This window comes from Ramularia collo-cygni (assembly GCF_900074925.1).
Source record: "Ramularia collo-cygni strain URUG2 genome assembly, contig: RCC_scaffold06, whole genome shotgun sequence".
Taxonomy (NCBI): Eukaryota; Fungi; Ascomycota; class Dothideomycetes; order Mycosphaerellales; family Mycosphaerellaceae; genus Ramularia; species Ramularia collo-cygni.
Window position 1 is genome coordinate 651,702 of NW_019716260.1, and position 18,801 is coordinate 670,502.

At 48.8% G+C, this 18,801-nt stretch overlaps 7 protein-coding genes; 5 read left to right on the plus strand and 2 right to left on the minus strand.

Annotated features, from left to right (window-relative positions):
* Window positions 1-3,922: 3,922 nt before the first annotated feature.
* RCC_04615 (uncharacterized protein) lies at window positions 3,923-4,776 on the plus strand (the record flags this gene model as incomplete). XM_023769893.1 has 3 exons in its annotated part: window positions 3,923-4,209; window positions 4,259-4,337; window positions 4,390-4,776. 3 exons carry the CDS (start codon window positions 3,923-3,925, stop codon window positions 4,774-4,776), a joined length of 753 nt encoding a protein of 250 aa, XP_023625661.1.
* Window positions 4,777-5,538: 762 nt separating this feature from the next.
* Window positions 5,539-6,506, minus strand: RCC_04616 (uncharacterized protein; the record flags this gene model as incomplete). XM_023769894.1 has 2 exons in its annotated part: window positions 5,539-5,834; window positions 5,891-6,506. 2 exons carry the CDS (start codon window positions 6,504-6,506, stop codon window positions 5,539-5,541), a joined length of 912 nt encoding a protein of 303 aa, XP_023625662.1.
* A 611-nt stretch (window positions 6,507-7,117) lies between these two features.
* Window positions 7,118-8,586, plus strand: RCC_04617 (uncharacterized protein; the record flags this gene model as incomplete). XM_023769895.1 has 3 exons in its annotated part: window positions 7,118-7,181; window positions 7,236-7,705; window positions 7,759-8,586. The coding sequence occupies 3 exons, from the start codon at window positions 7,118-7,120 to the stop codon at window positions 8,584-8,586; spliced, it is 1,362 nt and encodes a 453-aa protein (XP_023625663.1).
* A 188-nt stretch (window positions 8,587-8,774) lies between these two features.
* RCC_04618 (uncharacterized protein) lies at window positions 8,775-9,893 on the minus strand (the record flags this gene model as incomplete). Its single annotated transcript, XM_023769896.1, has 1 exon — window positions 8,775-9,893. The coding sequence occupies one exon, from the start codon at window positions 9,891-9,893 to the stop codon at window positions 8,775-8,777; it is 1,119 nt and encodes a 372-aa protein (XP_023625664.1).
* A 482-nt stretch (window positions 9,894-10,375) lies between these two features.
* On the plus strand, window positions 10,376-13,181 carry RCC_04619 (uncharacterized protein; the record flags this gene model as incomplete). XM_023769897.1 has 2 exons in its annotated part: window positions 10,376-12,089; window positions 12,157-13,181. 2 exons carry the CDS (start codon window positions 10,376-10,378, stop codon window positions 13,179-13,181), a joined length of 2,739 nt encoding a protein of 912 aa, XP_023625665.1.
* Window positions 13,182-13,386: 205 nt separating this feature from the next.
* RCC_04620 (related to Putative transferase CAF17, mitochondrial) lies at window positions 13,387-14,547 on the plus strand (the record flags this gene model as incomplete). The annotated part of the gene is made up of 1 exon (XM_023769898.1): window positions 13,387-14,547. One exon carries the CDS (start codon window positions 13,387-13,389, stop codon window positions 14,545-14,547), a length of 1,161 nt encoding a protein of 386 aa, XP_023625666.1.
* A 1,155-nt stretch (window positions 14,548-15,702) lies between these two features.
* Window positions 15,703-18,715, plus strand: RCC_04621 (related to ARO80-positive transcription regulator of ARO9 and ARO10; the record flags this gene model as incomplete). XM_023769899.1 has 2 exons in its annotated part: window positions 15,703-15,817; window positions 15,876-18,715. The coding sequence occupies 2 exons, from the start codon at window positions 15,703-15,705 to the stop codon at window positions 18,713-18,715; spliced, it is 2,955 nt and encodes a 984-aa protein (XP_023625667.1).
* Window positions 18,716-18,801: the final 86 nt, after the last annotated feature.

Here is an 18,801-nt window from a genome sequence, read left to right on the forward strand (position 1 = left end):
CTTAAATTAGGATAAGGTAGCACTTAATAAGGTTAGGGATAATTCCCTAGATTAGGCTTATTTAGTAAGGAATGCTTTCTTAGTAGTCTTCCTTATTTTCCTAAATTTAGAAACCTCTTTTCTAATTATTTCCTCTATTACCTTCTTAAATTCTTTAAGAGAGTCTCTTCTTTTCTTAACCCTCTTTAATAAAGAGGAGGAGTATTTCTTACTAGAGATCTTTCTCTTTTTAGGCTTTAGAGAATCCCTATTTCTAAATAGGAAATTTTCCTAAGGTCTAATTGCTTTCTTTACCTTTCCTAGCTATAGATAATCTTATATAAAGTGTTATCTATTATAGAGGAAGTATGTTCTTATCCTTCTAAAGGCTACTATTATAAAGTCCTCCTTATAATAAAGGTCCCTTACTTCCTAAGATTTAAGGATAAGTAGGATCTGTTTATAGTTCCTAGTAAGTATTAGCTAGGCTATAATTGCATTCTTAGTTAATTTAAACTTAGGAGGGAGTACTAAAAGAAGGATCCTAAWTTTCCTTTTAGGTTCTTTTATATATAACTCCCTTTTATTAACCTCTRTAATCCTCTTTACTATTAAACTAATCTATACCTAGGCTAATCTTACTATATCTTCCTCTCCTATTCTAAAGTTTATAAGTTGTTATACTATTAATATAGCATATGCTATAAGCACCTTACTATACTTCTTCTAGAGGAAGAGCTAGATTTTAGCAGCTATCTTTATATCTATTAATAATTAAATCTTATCTGCTTTATTTAAGCTAACTCTTAATCTTAGCTTATACCTGCACTTAGCATTCTCCTTTTAAAAGTTTAGCTAGCTAGCTATTCTTATAACCCTAGTATCTAGATTAAGGAGTAATAAATTGTTTAGGTTAATTAATCCCTTAATATTATAGAAGATGCCTTTTCCTTCTAGGTTGTCCCTCTATAGTTTAAACTATCTTTTCTAGTTCTCTCTTATTAGGATTAGAATCCTAATATAGGTCTAACTATCCTTCTCTTCCTCTATTTTAGTATATAAATAGCTTAGTCCTACTAAGGCTTTAGTAGTAAAGTAAAGGGTATGTATATGTTTTAAGGCTTTAGATTTAGAGTCCTCTACTCCTTATAGCTATTAGACAATCCCTTAGTCCTAATAGTTAAATGTTCTAAACCCTTAGGAACTAATCTGTCTTCTATGTTTTCTTCTTATCTAACCTGCTATTAAAACTCCTAGTAGTGCAAGATAGGGTACTAGAAACTAGTGTCCTTTCTATATTAGCTTTATAAGGTAGGAGAAACCTTTACTACTTTAAGGTTAAGGTCTTTTTTCCTTCGGCAAACCCGGGCTTATAACCTATTAAATATTAGTCGGAGGTTCGCAGATTTTTAGGGGTGGAGTAAAAGAGTATCTTAATCTTTAACTAGCTTACTATCTCCGATAGGCAGTACTTAAAAGTAGGAACTAATATGTTAATTTTGTTAATTATCTAGAGATGTGTCTCTATCTCCTAMGAAGAGATTTTACCCTATATAGAGTTATGTAACCTTATAGCTACTTAGCTCTCTGTTATGTTAGATGTACAGCTATTCTATAACTGCACTTTCTAACAACTATAACTTATAAGTTAAGAGAAAAGTAGTTATCGAGGGATATAAAAGACTATAAAACTATACCGCTTATTCGACTATAAAGTAGGGGTACGGGGGGCGGTATCTACTCGTAGTATGTTCGTAGCTACGTTCGCTAGTTATATTCGCTTAGACTATATAGCTCCGAGCTCGAATTAGCGCATTAATAAGCTCTATTTCTAGAGTTTGCTCTATAAGGAGCGGGGAGGTATATAGCTAGGTTAATAGTACGATAAAACAATAGAACGATAAAACGATAGAACGATAAAACGATAGAACGATTAAACGACAAATTAGTAGAAAAAAGGGGCTCTATACGAACACCTATACGAATATAAGCGAATAGGACCTCCTACCTTAGTCTAGTCGATATACCGTATCCGGCTAGGACTACGAAGTTATATTCGCTAACTATTCTTACTACTCGTAATATTAAGCTCGTAATCCTCGAATAGAAAGTTTGTTTAATACGTTTAAGAAGTAATCTACGGCGGCGAATAGTACTACGAGTACTACGAATATAATAGCCGCTCTCCCCCCTAGATTTAAATCCGCGTTTTATTACTTCTAAACAAAGGTAAGGCTTATTAAAAGAACGTATCTAGGGTACTAAGCTACGTTATATACTCGGCTAGTAGTAAACTAATATTATCTCGCTAGAGCGCTCTACTAGCGCTAGCGACTCTATTAAAGACCCCTACTAAAGGTAAGTAACGATAAGCTCCTCTAGTTCTAACTAAGCTAGTTACTACTACTACTACGAGCTTCCGGATTTAAGCTATATCTAAGGTATAGTTTTAGAAGGTTATAGTATACGGCCGAACTAAGAAGTAGATATACTAAGAGCTAGAGCTATACGGACAATTTAAGGATAGCTAGACCGAATAAACGTTCCTTAAGTTAGAGCGTTTATTACTTAACTTTACGTACGAGAGGATAGATTAAAAGATACGCTATACGAGTATAGAGTAGAACTACTATAGCTATTAGTTTATAAATAAGTTCGATCTAGTTAGCTACTAACCGGCTGTTATTAGTAAAAGAGCCCTTAAGGCGGACACCTTAGAAGAGAAACTCCTTACTTTTAATACTATTAAACTAAAGGGCTAAACACCGTACGTAGAGTTAAACATTATCGTATTTACTATAGATAAAACCTTATTATAAAGGGCTAGAAGGCTCTTAAGTTCCGAGCTACTATCTCGGTCTCTATTACTAATACTAACGAATACTATAACGATTACGGCGAACGTAGCTAGCGAAGGACCGCTACCGCCTTACGTTAAGGTTAAAACGATACTTCCGATAGGGTAACGCCCTATTAAAAGTAGCTTATAGAGCAGCCGTATAATCGATCTATTAAAGCTACTAGAGGTAGTAGATCTTACGAATACGGTAACGAGTAGAGCGAATACGGAAGATACGGCTTTCGCTTCTCGATTAGCTAGAGCTACTATAGCTACTATAGCTAAGGTAAGGGCTATAAAGGCGAAGGCCGTAAAGGCAAAAGCTATAAGCGTAAAGGCCGCTAAGGTAAAGACTACTACTACTAAGGCTAAGGTTACTATAGCGAGTATAGTAACGAAGGTAGCGAATATAGTAAAGGACGTTATAAGTGCTATAATAAACGTTACGAATAGCGAACAGCTTGCTCTACCGTTACCTAAGTAGCTAAAGAGAAAGAAGTAACGATAAGAATTACTACTATTAGGTATAAGTCTAAGATCTACTAAAAAGTAGCGAACGCCTTAACGAACGGCTACGAGTAATATAAAGCAATTTCGAGTAAAGTTATTAGAGTATGCGGTTATTATAGCTTGTTTAGCCTAAGTTAGCTTAAGTTAGCTTAAGTTAGCCTTAAAATAGCCTTACTTTTCGTCGCATTTCCTATACTATACCTCTTAAAATATACTAAATAAACACTAAATTATATATATATAATTACTAGATATAAAGCTTAATAGCCTAAGTTTTTAAACAACTAATACTACGCGAGTGCGCTACGAGTACCGTTATAGCCATTATTTTAGTAAGCTTGACGAGCTTGACTTCAGAATTTGAATTGTCGAAGTGTGAGATCCGGAGCTCCTTAAGATCACCTAGACCCATTCCGGACCTCTCCGATCTTGACGAGACCTCGGGAACCTACGGCATCCTTCACAAACCTACTTGAAAGCTTCAGCGGACGCCGGCAGCGCTAATGACTTGGCCATTCTGGCAGCGTGAACGACACGCCATATCGCGTCTGCACTTTTGCATCTGCGGCTGGATGTGACTGCACCTGCCATTACATGCGTCTCCAACCTTGCGAACATCTACGCCTCAGACTTGAATCCTTCCGCGCTTCAATAGCTGTTGTCAATGATGACTGCATCGATGAGAACCGATTCATCGCCCACACCGCGGCGCAGCACGATTCCGAGGACATCGTGCAAGACGACAGGCAATATTTAAAGGTATCCGTTTCCCATCATTCTGGCTGCCACTCCAACACTTACTGCCATCAATCGATTAGCATTGGATCTTTCACCATTCAACAGGACATTATTCCAACTCAGGCCAACAATTTGACCATGATGTGAGCCTCTCGAACGCGTTCAGACGCTGCACAACTGACTCCCGCATAGTGCCTCCACTACGGTTGCTGCTCTCTCAGCACTCCTTTTGTCAGCTGGCATCTATGCTGCTCCTATCTCAGACGATGCTGTACGTTGTTTGGGCACATGCTAGGCTTCCAGTTCGTTAACACCCAACACAGGCTGCTGTCTCTCCAGACAGACAATGTACGATCTTGATCAGTTACTCGGCTGAAGCTGGCYATGTCAGCTGCATTGGTCCCGGCCTCACACAGCGGTACTATGCCGAGATCGACAACGAGTCCGACTTCCCAATGGACACACTGATTGCAGCCGACAGCTGTGGGTTGACCGGGAATCAGTACGCAAGTACCGAATATCACGCGGCCAATAACTCGATCACTTTTTGTCAATTCTCGGGGGGATCTGTCCCACCAGGGGAGCGTGGCGGTCGCCCTGGCACCAAGAACCCCGTTAACAAGAATGGGGAAGTGAGCTGCAGTTTCCAGCTTACAACTCCGTGCTCTACGGAGAAGGACTTTCTCGACAGCAAGATGCCGCCGTCTTAATCTTGGGGCGTGACTATGGAACACGATTATTACGATATCTCAATGACGGCCGCGATGCCATTTTTTGTACTTGTTGCTCTTTATCCGCGATTCAACATCAATAGAAGATAGTGAATCGAAAATCATGATCACACTCTCCCCGGATCGAATCATGTCCAGACTACGACTGCTTTGCAACTGCTGCCTTTCTAGGGTCTCGTTGTGTCAGACGTTAAGACGCAAGACTCGTAAATGTCGCTCCACTCCCCGGCGCCAGAAGAGGCGAAGGATGCAGCTCGTACAAGATCGAATTCACCAACGCAACCAAGATGTCGAAAAGAGCTGTGGTGCCTTTGCAACCGAGGTCTCTTTCACGCTGCCGATGAACTATCGATTTGCCATCAAGATGCAGACACCTTTCCGAACATGCACGTGGGGCACATGCGCCGTACAGCTGGGAACTGTCAAAAGCTAGAGATAAAGTTGCACTTGTAGAGCTAAGTGATATGCACTGCGCCGCTGTCACATTCTGAGGTGACAGCAGCTCCACATTCGATCGTGTATTATCTGAAGAATCGGATCTGAAGTGCCGCTGAGACGGACACCGGGCACTCGAGTGGCAGATCGAAATCATCTCACACTGTACTTATCATTCCCGTCCAGCAGCCAGCATCCTTTGCGTAAATATGTCCTTCCTCAGCGTTTGTCTCGCCCTGTTGAGGCATCTTGCTGTTTCTGGTGGGGAAATGCAAATCAAGATCCTTGCCGAAAATGACCATGACATTACACCATCAATAGCGTCCATGCAACCACCAGACCAAAAGCCCAAAGGGAAGGTACAAGACCGCCAGATCGTGCACCACTAGATGCCGATGGGTTTACAACTTGACAGAGCATTGTGGCTGCATCGGTACCTTTCCCTACGCCTGGAATCTCTCGCAGCAGCAGGATGTTCAGACGAGTTTCGGCTTTAGCGTACGGGCTGGATATATTGGAAGCAGGGACTCCAGGGGAGGTGGAGTACCACACCGTGTCACCGGACTGTGTAGTTCGGTTAAAGTCGGAGTCGATCAGGGTGCCTGCAAAGACACATTGTTAGCAATAGCAGTTTGAGTTTGACGAAAGTGATAGATACCTGGATCCAAATGACCGTGCCCCATAGCGGCAGGCGCAATGTCCGCACACTCCTCAACGAACGGTGGCAGAATTCCCGATGTCTCGTCGCAAGCGCCGTTCAGGTACATTGCTTGAAGCCTCTGAGCGCATGCGCTTCCCAGCACAGCAGAGCAATTCCCCTGATCGCTCTTTGAATAGCGACTTGTAACATTTGAGASAAGATCAAATTCTGCCWCTGCCAGGCATAGTCGTCCACTGTTGTTGCCGGCCAGGCCTGCCCGTGCCACGAATGACTGCAGGCTGCCACCTCCAGGCCATTGCAAATCCCATTGTGTGTTGATTGCATGTAAATCGTTCGTGTCTGGGACTGCTACTTCGCTGATGTTGATACGCCAAGTCCATGTCGAATCACTGGCAGAAAGGTTTCCCGGAGCAAAGTTGAAAGTTGCAGAGCTTGTGTCATTTGCCTGATGTCCTGCGGCGACGAATAACTGCTGTTGCTCTGCAGTAGGTGAAGTACCGAAGCTGCCTGGTTCCCAAAGACCTTCGGCGCCTACACCTGCTTGCCGAGTAAAGGCGTTGTTGGCCGAGACCAACCAAAAAAATGAGACCGATGTCGCGATAGTGAGCTTCATGTTTGTTTCTGAAGGAACAGATTTGAGTGAATAGAGTCGAAGGTGGGAAGAGGAAGATAACTTTTCTACTCTTTGGCTGCCGGGGCTGGGGGTTGCATGCGCTCAATGGTCAAACAGACTTTGAAGCCGCCTTGCGCACATGCATAATGAACATCAAAGCTTGAACGTGCTGCTATACCAATCAATCGGCTGCCCATTGCTGTGCCGTAGACTTAGCTGAGGTTCTTGCTGATCTTCTCCTGGCCTGCAGCGGGCGCTTCCAACGATCGCAATTCACGGCATACTTCGTATAGACCCCGTGGTGTAATGTAGACCGGCATCGTATACAGCCACTGCAAAGCTTGGTGGACCAAAGCCTTCTTGTAGTCAACTCTTGTTCACGACCACTGTAAGGTATGACACATGCCGTGTCTGTCGAGGCGTCTTCGCACTCGGCAGCTCGGCACACGTGGTCCTTGGCAGTTGATGCGTACGAARGAAGTTTGCTTGAGGTTTGATGAGAGATGTAATAAGGTTTGTGATCAGTGGCATGACGTGGGGGCTACAGCCTGCTGCATCGCTCAACCGCAAGCTCACTCCGCAGTCCAAGCATTAAACCCAGATGCTTGGTGATGGCCGGCCCGAGCTCAGGCTCGAAAGGATGTCRGAGCTGTCGAAAGCGGCGATTGCGATGTGGTATGACTATCTGCGGGATGGAATGCCTGTTTTCCGACTGACCGCTCCTGACAGATGGACTGCAACCCACATGCTCTCGCTGCTACCGAGAAGGGATCGAATGTGACTATCATGCGACAGTCAAGTTCATCCAGCATGATGTTTCGAAGCAGAGGCGTCACAAAGTGTCGCTCAAATCGGTCGCAGGACTTTTAAACGATACAAGCCTGTCGAAACTGGACGACACGGCTATGATCTGCCACCTCAAGCGCCTCCTATATGAAGTACCACCCGGCGAGGATGGTGGGGTTGGYGAGTGGGTTGGACTCGCTGCTCACAATCGACCGCGAGATCTCGCTTTCAACTGTCTTCTTTCAATGAGTCAATCATTCTATGGCGTGTACCGCAAAGCGAAACCCTTTGCCGTGCAAGGACGTCGTCTATACGGAGAATGCCTGGCTCTGGTGAACGCCAACCTTCGTGATGTCAAGAAGCAAAAGACAAACGATACCTTGAGATCTGTGGTAGTTCTTGGAGCTTATGAGGTCTGTCTTTATGTCCCTTGCACGTCACGACGTTGAGACTGATACATGTCTAGCTCATGTCTGAGACCGATCCTGTGGGATGGATAAGCCACGCTCGTGGAGTGGCTATGCTCATTCAGATGCGAGGTGTGAAAGCATGCGCGAATCGGGAGTTCTTCGATCTTTTTCGTTCCAACAGATTCTACATTACACTCGCTTCGCTAGCGACTTCGTCATCTACCTTTATATCTGGCTGTGAATGGAAAGAAAGACCTTGGGAGCTAGCGTCGGTCTCCAAGCAATCCGGCGATACCCTCTTGGATCTAATGGTGGATTTACCTRCGTTAATTGAACGGAAACAGAAGCAAATCGACCTCTCCACAATTACCGCAGAGGCTCTAGATGTTTTGGAAAGGCTGGAACAGTGGTGGGACGAATGGAAGTCTCTGCCATCTTCACGCATGATTGAAGTGCAAGTGCAGAACGATCCAGAAGGCCAGAAGACTTGGGATACAGACATCAGCTGCGTTTCGCTCTACGCAGCAAACTGTTACGCCATCTACAACGCAGTTGTAATACTCGCCATTGATACCGCAGTCCAATCGGCTGGACCTGAAGACTTCAGTCCCGGGAGCGGCGAAGCAAGTCAATTACTCTTCAAAACGCGGCACGCAGCAATGGAGATTTGCCGCATTATAGACTACCATCTCTTGCATGCATATGGACGCATGAGTGAGTTGATTCTACTCTGGCCTATCCGAATGGCCTGGCTGGCACTTGGGAAAAGTTCCACGCCTGAAGGAAGATGGTTGGAATTGCGGAATGAAGAAATCAACCATCGGCGAGGGTATTGGGAGGTTGCGAGCCAGACTTTYCATGATTTCGAATCTTCCACGCCTTGAGCGGTAATGAAATCGCGATCTTCAAGGACAAAGACTTTGTAATAGCGAGTAGGCAGCTCGAGTCTTTCAAAAGATTCGATTGGTCTGAGAGCGCACTAAGCAAAAAGTGCCGGGGTATAATTACGTTACAGAACTCCGCGCTCGTTCATCTCGTGGAGTCTTCCACATCCAGAGGGTCTTGTAGAGCATCATGGCGCTCGTTCGTTGATATCGAAAGCATCGGACATCGCCGCCTCATCCTCTTTCCGCAGCTGATCTGCCAATCTCTTCTTTTCGGCGTTTTTCAATCGAATCATCATCAAGTCCTGCGCACTGGGAGTACCTGCAGCAGGCGAATCCATCTGTCGTTTCGGCGTTCCTTTAAAACTGCCAAATGAGGGTACTTTTCTTAGCCCGGCTCCGTCTTTGATTTCGTCAACCGTGCTTCTTTTTGTGGGTGTGCTGAATCTTTCCGAAACCGGTCGAGCCTTCTGTCCGTCCAACTGCCCCTGAGTGTTGACCCGGGAGCTCGCTGGTTTTGGTATGTAATCCGGCTCCCTCCCGCTCGCCCAGTTTACGCCTTCAAAACTGGACCAATTGCTTGGGTCCTTTGACTGCAATCCAGAGATGTCTGTCACGGCCGCGTGTGCGCCGACAACGCTACTGTATTCGATCATGACGGAGATGTAGTCCTTTTTCTCGCCATCTACTTTGACTTTTTTGTTCCTCATGACCACATGTTCAATCTTCCCAAATCGACCAAAGCGTTCCTTGAGCGCTTCTTTGCCCAACGCATCGTCCGTACTTGCTGAGAATCGGAAGACAATTCTGCAATCGTTCTCGTCCACAACTGGTGGTGGTGGTGGCTCCTCGATGTGCACCTCCTTCTCGTCCTCTTGCTCTTGAGCCTCCCTCAGCAATTGTTCTTCTCGTTCCTTCCTCCTTCGCGCACCATCTGCAGCCAAACGCTTCAGCTCTCTCTCAAACGCGCCTTCCTCCTCTGTGGCGTCCCGTTTCCGCTTTGCGCCTGCCTTCTCTGCCCGCTCCAAATCATCCTTCATCTGTCGCCTCCGCCCATCGTATGCCTCATCGCGCTGCTTCTTCTCCGCCTTGGCCCGACGTGCGTTGTCATATAACGCACGCGCATTCTCGTCCAGCAAGACATCTTGTGCGATACCTACCAAATCAAAGGTTTCGCGACCCGCTGGGTTTTTGTCGGGATGGTATTTGAGAGCTGTCCGACGATATGCGCGTTTGATTTCGCTCTCGGTCGCTGTTGAGGCGATACCGAGCAGTTCATAGTAGTCTTGTGAGCTTCCCTCGGCCATTTTGGGTAATGTCGTGAAATGATTGAGGTCGTGAAAGAAAGAAGCCAGCGGATACTTAAAATCCAGGATCAGGATCAGTCTTCTTAGGTTCCCAAGAGAGCAGTGCGAGCATAGATGTTTTGATGACAATCGCGTCTCTCATCAAATGTATGCTGGCTATCAACCTAGAGTCATCCACAGCAGGCTGCTCTTAGAAGCCTTTGACAATCACATGCAATGTAAAGTAAATTTAACCTCACGGCTGCGACTCCCCGACAGCGGTTCATTACTGATGATCATCATGCTAGCTCCCTTGTCTCCACACTCCGCGACCTACGAAGTACACATCAACATTGATCAACATCACCACATCATAACGCGTCGACTGCACCATCACCATCACTATCAACCGCATCAAGCACCCACCAAATCGTTCGGTCGGACTCGGTGTACGCCTCAGAAATGACCACATCGCCGTACACCGCCTGTCCTCACCACTCACAATGCCCCCGACCGACGCCGCCGACATGGAGGCCATCGTCGCCAACATGACACTCGTTGACTGGCTGGACGACCTCACTGTGCGATTCCTGCTGAACTTACCACCTACCGAGCTAAGCAGCGTGCCCCGTCTCTGCTTTCAGGTCGAAGAAGCTCAATGGTTCTACGAAGATTTCATTCGACCCGCGAATCCCGCACTGCCCTCACTTAATCTGCGTCAGTTCTGTCTGACTCTATTTCAACACTGCCCATTGCTCAAAGGGTTCAAYGCTGCTCAGCATGTGGCTGCATATGAAGAGTTTCTGGCCTACAAAGTCCGTGTGCCGGTACGCGGCGCTATTTTGATGGATGATAGCATGGAGAAAGTGCTCTTGGTGCGAGGATGGAAGAAAGGCGCCAGCTGGAGTTTTCCTCGTGGAAAAATCAACAAGGACGAGCCGGATCTCGACTGTGCCATTCGAGAGGTCTACGAAGAGACTGGGTACGATATCTCTGCTGCCAATTTGGTGGATGTGAACCGCCAGCAGGACGGACAGGTGAAGGCAATAGACGTCACTATGCGTGAGCAGCATATGAAGTTGTTCGTCTTTCGTGGCGTGCCGCTGGATACCTACTTTGAACCACGAACCCGCAAGGAGATTAGCAAGATCCAGTGGTACAACATCAAAGATCTGCCAGGCTTCAAGAAGCAAAAGGGACTTGCGGGTCAAGGCAGTGGCGAGGCGCAGACCGCAAAGTTTTACATGGTTGCCCCCTTTCTCGGGCATCTCAAAAAGTACATTAACGTGCAGAAGCGAAATGCTGCTCCGAATGCACAGCCACACGTACGTCATGGAAGGAATCTATCTGGTGTCAACGATGGATATCAAACAGGCGTGACCGATACGGAAGATGGTGAGCATTCGGGACAGCAGCGCCCACATACCGAATCACAAACAAATTACCAGTCCGCGGACGAATTGAAGCGGCTACTATCGATAGGACAGCCTTCCGCCCCTCAACATCCAAAGCCAGTCTTTGACGGACCGCGGAACGATCTCCTTGCTATGCTGCAAGGAGGCAATGCGACGGTCCCAGTGTCGATGAACTTCGATCCTCGAACGCCATTCGACCAGATTGACTCGCCATTTCCGCAGCAGACACCGCAAACACCACAACCGCAGCATCCTCAGCACTCGCAAGATCGTGTTGTCGATATGCGACAACACTCACAGCTTGGTTATTCTCCACAGCATTTGCAACAATTCCATGAACCGCAGCGGAATTCCTCTCTCCCAGTGCAAAGCAGCTATGGAAATGGCCAGCCATCYCACCAGCACCAGAACCACATTCCTCCACATATGCAGCATCACATGCCCCACCAGGAACAGCATCGGCAGCACAGTTTGCCGAATCATCTGCATGCGCCGCACCAGCAACATTATCCGCCGCAACGCGCAGGTCAGCAGCCGACTTCGCAGCAGCAAATGTCACTTCTTCAAGCCTTCCACAGCCCCGGTCGCTCTAGGCCTCCAATACCGTCTAACAGATCTGTCTCGCAAGGAGTTCCACCCATTGGTAGCGAGCCGTCTGTTCCCGAGGCGTCCAAACTTCCAGCACCCAGACTCAACGCTCATTCTMTGAGTCTTTTGGACGCTTTCAAGGGGAGCAATGGTAGTAAAGGGGCATCCCGGGATCTAGGAAAGCCGTCTGCTCGACCCGTGGAGACAAGTATTGGTAAGTCTACCATTGTCGTTGCGATCATTTCCGAGTAAAGAGTACCAAAGCTAACATCATGGAAAAGCACAAAACATTCAGCGCAATGGCAGCCAGCAGCAATCGGATTTGTTGAATTTATTCAACAAGCCATCCGGCCCCCAGCCATCAGCCAAACAAGCTCACCATGCTGAGATTGCTGCCACCCCCAGGATTGCGTCTCCGGCGCTGAGTGACGCCACAATCACAGGACCACGATCATCTGCGAACGAGATAACAAGGACAATACCTGCGAAAGCGAAGGGCAAAGCCGCTATTTCAAAGCCTCCGCAGCACCTAAATGAGGCATTCCGCGAGGACAATAACAATCGTAACGCGGCGACTGGGTCGGTGCACATGGCTTCGATCCCTCGAAATCACAAAGCATCTCCAAAGGCCAAAGGGAGACCCGAACAACAACCGCCACAGTTTAGTATACTGCAGCGCCCAGGTTCGTCGGCAGGGAAGACATTGCCTCCACCACCGAGCCCATTGAGATTCGAGGCTTCAAACAAAAGTCAATCATCGTTCCAACCACAGGTCTTGAAGAGGCCGACTTCCGCAGCAGCGTCAGAAGTGGCCGAGAAATCGAATATGCCTTCCCCCGAGATTCCATCCCAGGCTTCAAGTCAAAATCAGCGAAACAGCTCGTTGCTCGACCTCTTGAACAGCCGCGCTACACAGCCGGTAATCAAGACGCCGGAACCGCCACCAGCTCCACAACTTCTTCCGGAGCGCAAAGCTTCTCAGCATGGTGCTCTCCCTGTGGGTAATCATCAGAAACAGCAGCAGCTACTCAATCTTTTCACCAAGCCTGCATCTTATCAACACGTTGCGAGTCCAGGAACTCCAATCTCGCCCTTCACTCTGGGAACTCCCGCTACCAGCAAAGCACGCGAGCCTTCCTTCTCGGAACAAAATATCGAAGCATCGAGGTCCCGGATAGGTAGCATTGCATCGCTGAGGAGCGGCATGTCCAGCGGCCAGCAGACGCCTACAGAGGCCAAAGACTTCATGTTGGGCTACCTGAATGGTGTCGTGCAAAAGGAAGGGTATCGTAGTGGCAAGAAGTAGTGGGGAGCGTCTTGACAGTCTTGACAAAATGCAGCCATTCAACTTTACCGCATTTACTGCGCGTGGAAACAAACGTAGGCAGGCGCAGTGTGAAGTGAACAAATGCTTGGTAAGCCGAGGTCGGCGCGTCATCCGAGTGCATGTGAGCGTGAACTTCAAGGTTTGTGTCATCACTTCGAAAGACATCGTCCCTTTCGCATTCACCATGTTTGCGCGAGCGTCCAAGGCACCTTACATATGTTCACAATGTTTATCCAAGCGAGGTATCAACCGATTTTACTCCACTGAATCGCCGCCGTCGCCCTCTTCATCTGGAGCTGCTAAACTCGCGACCCGTCGCCTCATCTCTGTTCATGGCGTTGATGCGCCCAAATTCTTGCAAGGCATCATCACCAACAATGTCAAGACTTCTGGACCAGAGGCCACGAAAGGCTTCTATGCAGCTTTCTTGACTGCACCAGGAAAAGTCTTGCACGACAGCTTTATTTATCCTACAATAGGCTCTGAGTGGCATGCTCAGCAGGTCGGGAGTGGTGTCGCAGAAGAGCCAGGCTATTTGGTGGAAGTAGACTCAGAGCAAGTGGATGTTTTGATGAAGCATTTGAAGCGACATAAATTGCGGTCCAAGTTCAAACTGCGTGTGGTGGAAGATGGAGAGATGAATGTGTGGAGTGTATGGAGAGAGGGAGACCGGTGGACTGCCCATGGAACTCAGGACGGTATGGATGGGGTGGTTGGACTGACGGATGCCCGGGCGCCAGGAATGGGACAACGACTCGTCTTGCCTGGCGAAGGCCACCCGATGCTGAATGATATGGAGCAGGCTCCTCTATCTGCGTACACCCTGCGGAGGTATCTGAGAGGTGTTCCTGAAGGCCAGAAAGAGATGCCGAGGGATGACTGCCTCCCTATGAATTGCAACATTGATATCATGGGAGGGATCGATTTCAAAAAAGGATGCTATCTGGGGCAGGAATTGACAATCCGAACACATCACACAGGAGTGGTTAGGAGGAGGAGTTTGCCAGTTGCTCTTTATGATCTCGGAAGTGAGCCCCCCGAACAACTGGAGTCCGTTCAGTCTACGATAGACACGGTCTTGGATGGAGCAGACATCAGACGAGATGACAAACGCAAACGCAGTACAGGGAAGCTTATTGGACATGTTGGCAATATCGGCTTGGGTATGTGCAGGTTGGAGCAAATGACCGACTTGATAATCTCGGGTGAGCCAAGCCCATTCACACCTGAGGATCGATTTCTAGTTCAGAGCGCGGATGGGAAAGAGATGGGGTTGAAGGCCTTCGTCCCGGATTGGATAAGAGGGAGGATCAGAGCGCCAAAAGTGCAAAAGCGCGTCCAATGAACAGAAGTACCATGGATTGTGCCTAGAGTGTACAAAGCAGGTCAGGTAAGGCCGATTTTAATCTGCTATATTTCATCATGTCACTCGCCACGGCTGTAGCACAAAATATGCTCCAGCCGCTTGAAAGAGTGAAACGGACCGTCGATCAACCGGCTTCTCACATCAACAATCATGCACGCATTGGTATTCCTTTGGTTTGACGAATACTGCAATCGACCGAGCAAGTCCTCGAGCAATGCCCTTGCTTTAGCTGTCGGCTACAAGCACGTTGAGACATTTCACGTTGCATCGAGCATTCCTTTCGATAAGCTGACACGCGAAGGCTGGGCATTCACTTGTGCGACCACTCATCGATCTTCTTATCAAAGCATCCAACCAAGCCATACCACCCCAGCACGCGCCAATGGTTTACTCATCACGCAGCCCTGCTCACAGATCACCGCTAAGATGGTGCTGAGACACTTTTCACATGACAACGGAGTCTACTTTTGACACGAATGGAACGTGGGGTCGATGTCAACATTGACAAGGATCTCCACTCTGTGCCACGCGACCCGCATGAAGTCTGGACTAAATCACAGAACGGGCATATCGCATTGCATTGCATGGCATGGCATTGCGTTTCAATGCATCTCAATGCTGTGCGGCTGAATCAGATAGATGCCCTGTGTCAGAAAGTCCCATCATCATCTGTCAGATCTTCTTTCAAGGCTGCAATGATTTCAATGTCTTCAGTTTAAGGTAGATCCATTCGGTCTTGGGGGCACGGAAACTTCCCCTCACATGACACGTGCTTTTTAAAGTTGGTGCCGCCCTCCTTCCAATCGGGGCATAGTTCTTAGTAAAAATATTAAACCCTACCCTTTTGCTTTCGTAAAAGATCCAGAGACCGACCAAACGATCAACGGGACCAAGATGAACGTGCCATTATGAGCATCGCGGAGAAAAGGCGTGCTCTCTGGCAATCTTTACATGTCTTCCCTTTCGACAGCACCATTTCCAACTCGAGCTTATCGTGCGGCTAGAAGGTAGCGAATGCCAGTAGCCTTTTATATCTGAACGGCCCGTCTCCGTCCTGGGGTTTGCTTACACCGAATCTCGCTTTGAAGCGGCCCAGCAACACAGACAGATCAGCGAAACAGCGCGCACTCGACCATGGCCGCAACGGGATATCCACCGCAGAACGGCGACGCGCAGTACAGCACCAACTCGCAGTCTCCACCAAAAGCACAGTCGGCCGGTCCACCATCCCACCAACGCACGTATCAGGGTAAATAGGCCGATCTGCAGACAAGTAGACCCAAGAAAACATGCTGATAGCGGGATAGCTTGTATACCATGCAGACAACGCAAGGTTCGCTGCGATCTGGGATCCGTGGATAGWCCCCACGACCCACCATGCACGCGCTGTCGACGAGAGGCCAAAGAATGCTACTTCTCCGCCACACGGCGCAAGAAGAAGAGTGCAAATGGCGAAATTACGGGTTCGGATGCGGGTGACGAAACCCCATATGAGATTCGTAGCAATAGGAAAAGACAACGGACGTCCGCTCCACCAGATCCAGAGATTGTCGAGCGGGAGGATGTCGAATACGAGGAGCCACCCCGCACTCCAGGCGGTTCGATAGGACGTACGCAGCCCTTGCGGAGGCCGCCTGCGCCCAAGTCGGTGCAGTATGGTGAAGAGGATGAGAAGGCGAGCGAGCAGACTGCGGCAATCCTGCAACAGGCGGAGATACATGGCGGCCACGATGCTCTCAAGCTGCTGTACAGCGCCGCCGTACACGGCAGGGCTGACAGTTCAGCCAGCAGCGCCGCACGCCCCGCTTTCAATGGTTTCACGGCAGCCTCTCTGCCACCATCGACTAGCCCGATCTTGGAGAAGAATGTGAGTTACACCAATGGCCCTCTGGCCATGTTCCAAAATGACGGGCTGTGGAAAACAACCACAGATCGAGCTGCCTCAAGAAACGGCTCTTTCCCTGAAGCTATGCCAAACGACCCCAATTCGTATGCATCCGCTCTGAAAGCGTGGACCCGATTCCGATTTGTACGTGCTGGTTGGTTCACTGCCCAAGAGGGCATCGACTACATTCTGTACTTTTATAAGCACCTGGCGCCACTTACACCAGTAGCGCTWCCCGACTTTCGCCAGCCTGGGAGTCACCGGAAGATGCTCGAGGAGGAGCCTATGCTGACTGTATCAATGCTTACCATCGCTTCTCGCCACATGAAGTTTGAGGGACCAGGCTCTCAAAGCCGTCCGTACGCCATTCACCAGAAACTCTGGGATTACCTCTCCGGTATGATAGACCGTGTAGTATGGGGACAGGAGCAATTCGGTGGAGGTTTCTGTGGTGCTGGTGCGCAACCTGGTTGCGATGTACACCCTCTTACCCGCAAAGGGCTGCGGACCTTGGGAACTGTTGAGTCTTTGGTGTTGCTCACAGAGTGGCACCCTCGAGCCATGCACTTCCCACCAGACGAGGACGACGATGACCTCATGATTCCCGAAGTGCCGTACGGAGTGCCAGGGATGGCAGCCTCAGGAGGAGGCAAGGGAATCGGAGGGCATCGCATGGACGCCTGGCTCGAGCCTTGCTGGCGGAGTGATCGCATGTGCTGGATGCTTCTCGGAATGGCAATGTCTCTTGCCATGGAGATTGGTGTTTTCGACAAGAGCGAATGGCAGCGTCATGCCCGCGCTCCAGATGGTCAGCCTTTATCAGCAGCGGACATGTCTTCCTACGACAAGCGGCGTGGGAATGTTCGGGACCTCCTTCTGGTTTACGTGACTCAAACTAGTGGGCGTCTAGGTTTGACGTCGATGCTTCCGGGATACTACAGTAAGCCAGATGACAGCGATTTGTACAAGCGGCAGGTCGGTCAGCAGGACAGCATTCAGGAGGTCACACTTCACTTCTGGTTGCGAATGGCATCTGTCATGCGTGAAGGAAACAACAAGATCTTCGCCAACAAGGCCTTCACCCGCGATCTGATCCGGAATGGTAATTACCAGGCTGCGCTCGCACAGCTTCAGCCTCTACTCCAAGACTGGCGGCAGGACTTTGACGCTTGCCAATCGATCCCTAAACATATGCGGGCTATCCTTGAGATTGAGTATGAGTATTGTCGTGTCTATCTCAACGCATTGGCGCTACAGGCTGTCGCTGAACGTTGCGCAAATGATCATCCTTCACCAGTGCAGGTTGTGGACCCCCCTCTGGAGATGGCACGTGCTGCTGCCGCCGCCGGTGGACGGCCTGACATTGCCATAGCCCCTTCGACCTTGTCGAAGTGGCTCGGGGGAGATCGACACTACATTGTCATTGTAGGCGATGCTTCCCGGAACCTGCTCAAGATTGTTGTCGAAGACCTCTTTCCGGACGGCTTCCTACGCCATGCTCCTGTCCGCACCTACTTCCGCATCATCAGTGTTGCCATCATGTTGCTCAAGTCGTTCTCGCTCGGAGCGACCGAAAGTGATGTCACCGAATCTCTGACCCTCATGGACCGCACTGTCGAGGCACTTAGAACTTGCATCGTCGACGATGTCCACGTAGCTAGTCGCTTCGCGGATCTGCTTGACACGCTGACTCAGAATCTCAAACCACGTCTGGTCCGAATCGCCGCTGATGGCCGTGCTGGCCGAAGTCGTCGCGCAAGTAATGTCGGTGATCTGGGGATCTCTCACGCTGTTCAGTCCCCGTTCGGAACATCGAACGTTAGACAGCAAGGCCAGCCGCAACAGGCCCAAGCAAGCGCCGGAGCGACGCCGAACCCGAACCCCTGGAATTACAACAACGTTATGCTTCCTCCCTCAACGGTTGCGAACAACCATCCACTTTACGGCATTTMTAATGATACTTACGACTTGACGGGGAGTGAAAATACATATTCTGTCATGCCCCCTCCAGGATTCGGCACGAATTCGCCCAATGGAATCTCCAACATGGGCTCTGGTTCTGGAGGTGGAAGCTATGATCCGTATGGCATGTCAAATGGCTTCGACAATCCACAAATGCAGGATTGGCTGGCGCTTCCATTGGATCCACTTTTGAACATTTCCGGTGCAGACGTCGACCAGACAATGTACGGTCCGCAGCTTGGCGGGCAAGATATGCTGGAGCTACTTCTCAATTCGACTACGCATGGCGGATTCCATTGAGGAGCACAAATATATCCTGTTTTGCGTTTGGAGGAATTCTTTGGTCGAGATCATTCAATTTTTGCTTGCACGGTTAGCGATGATCA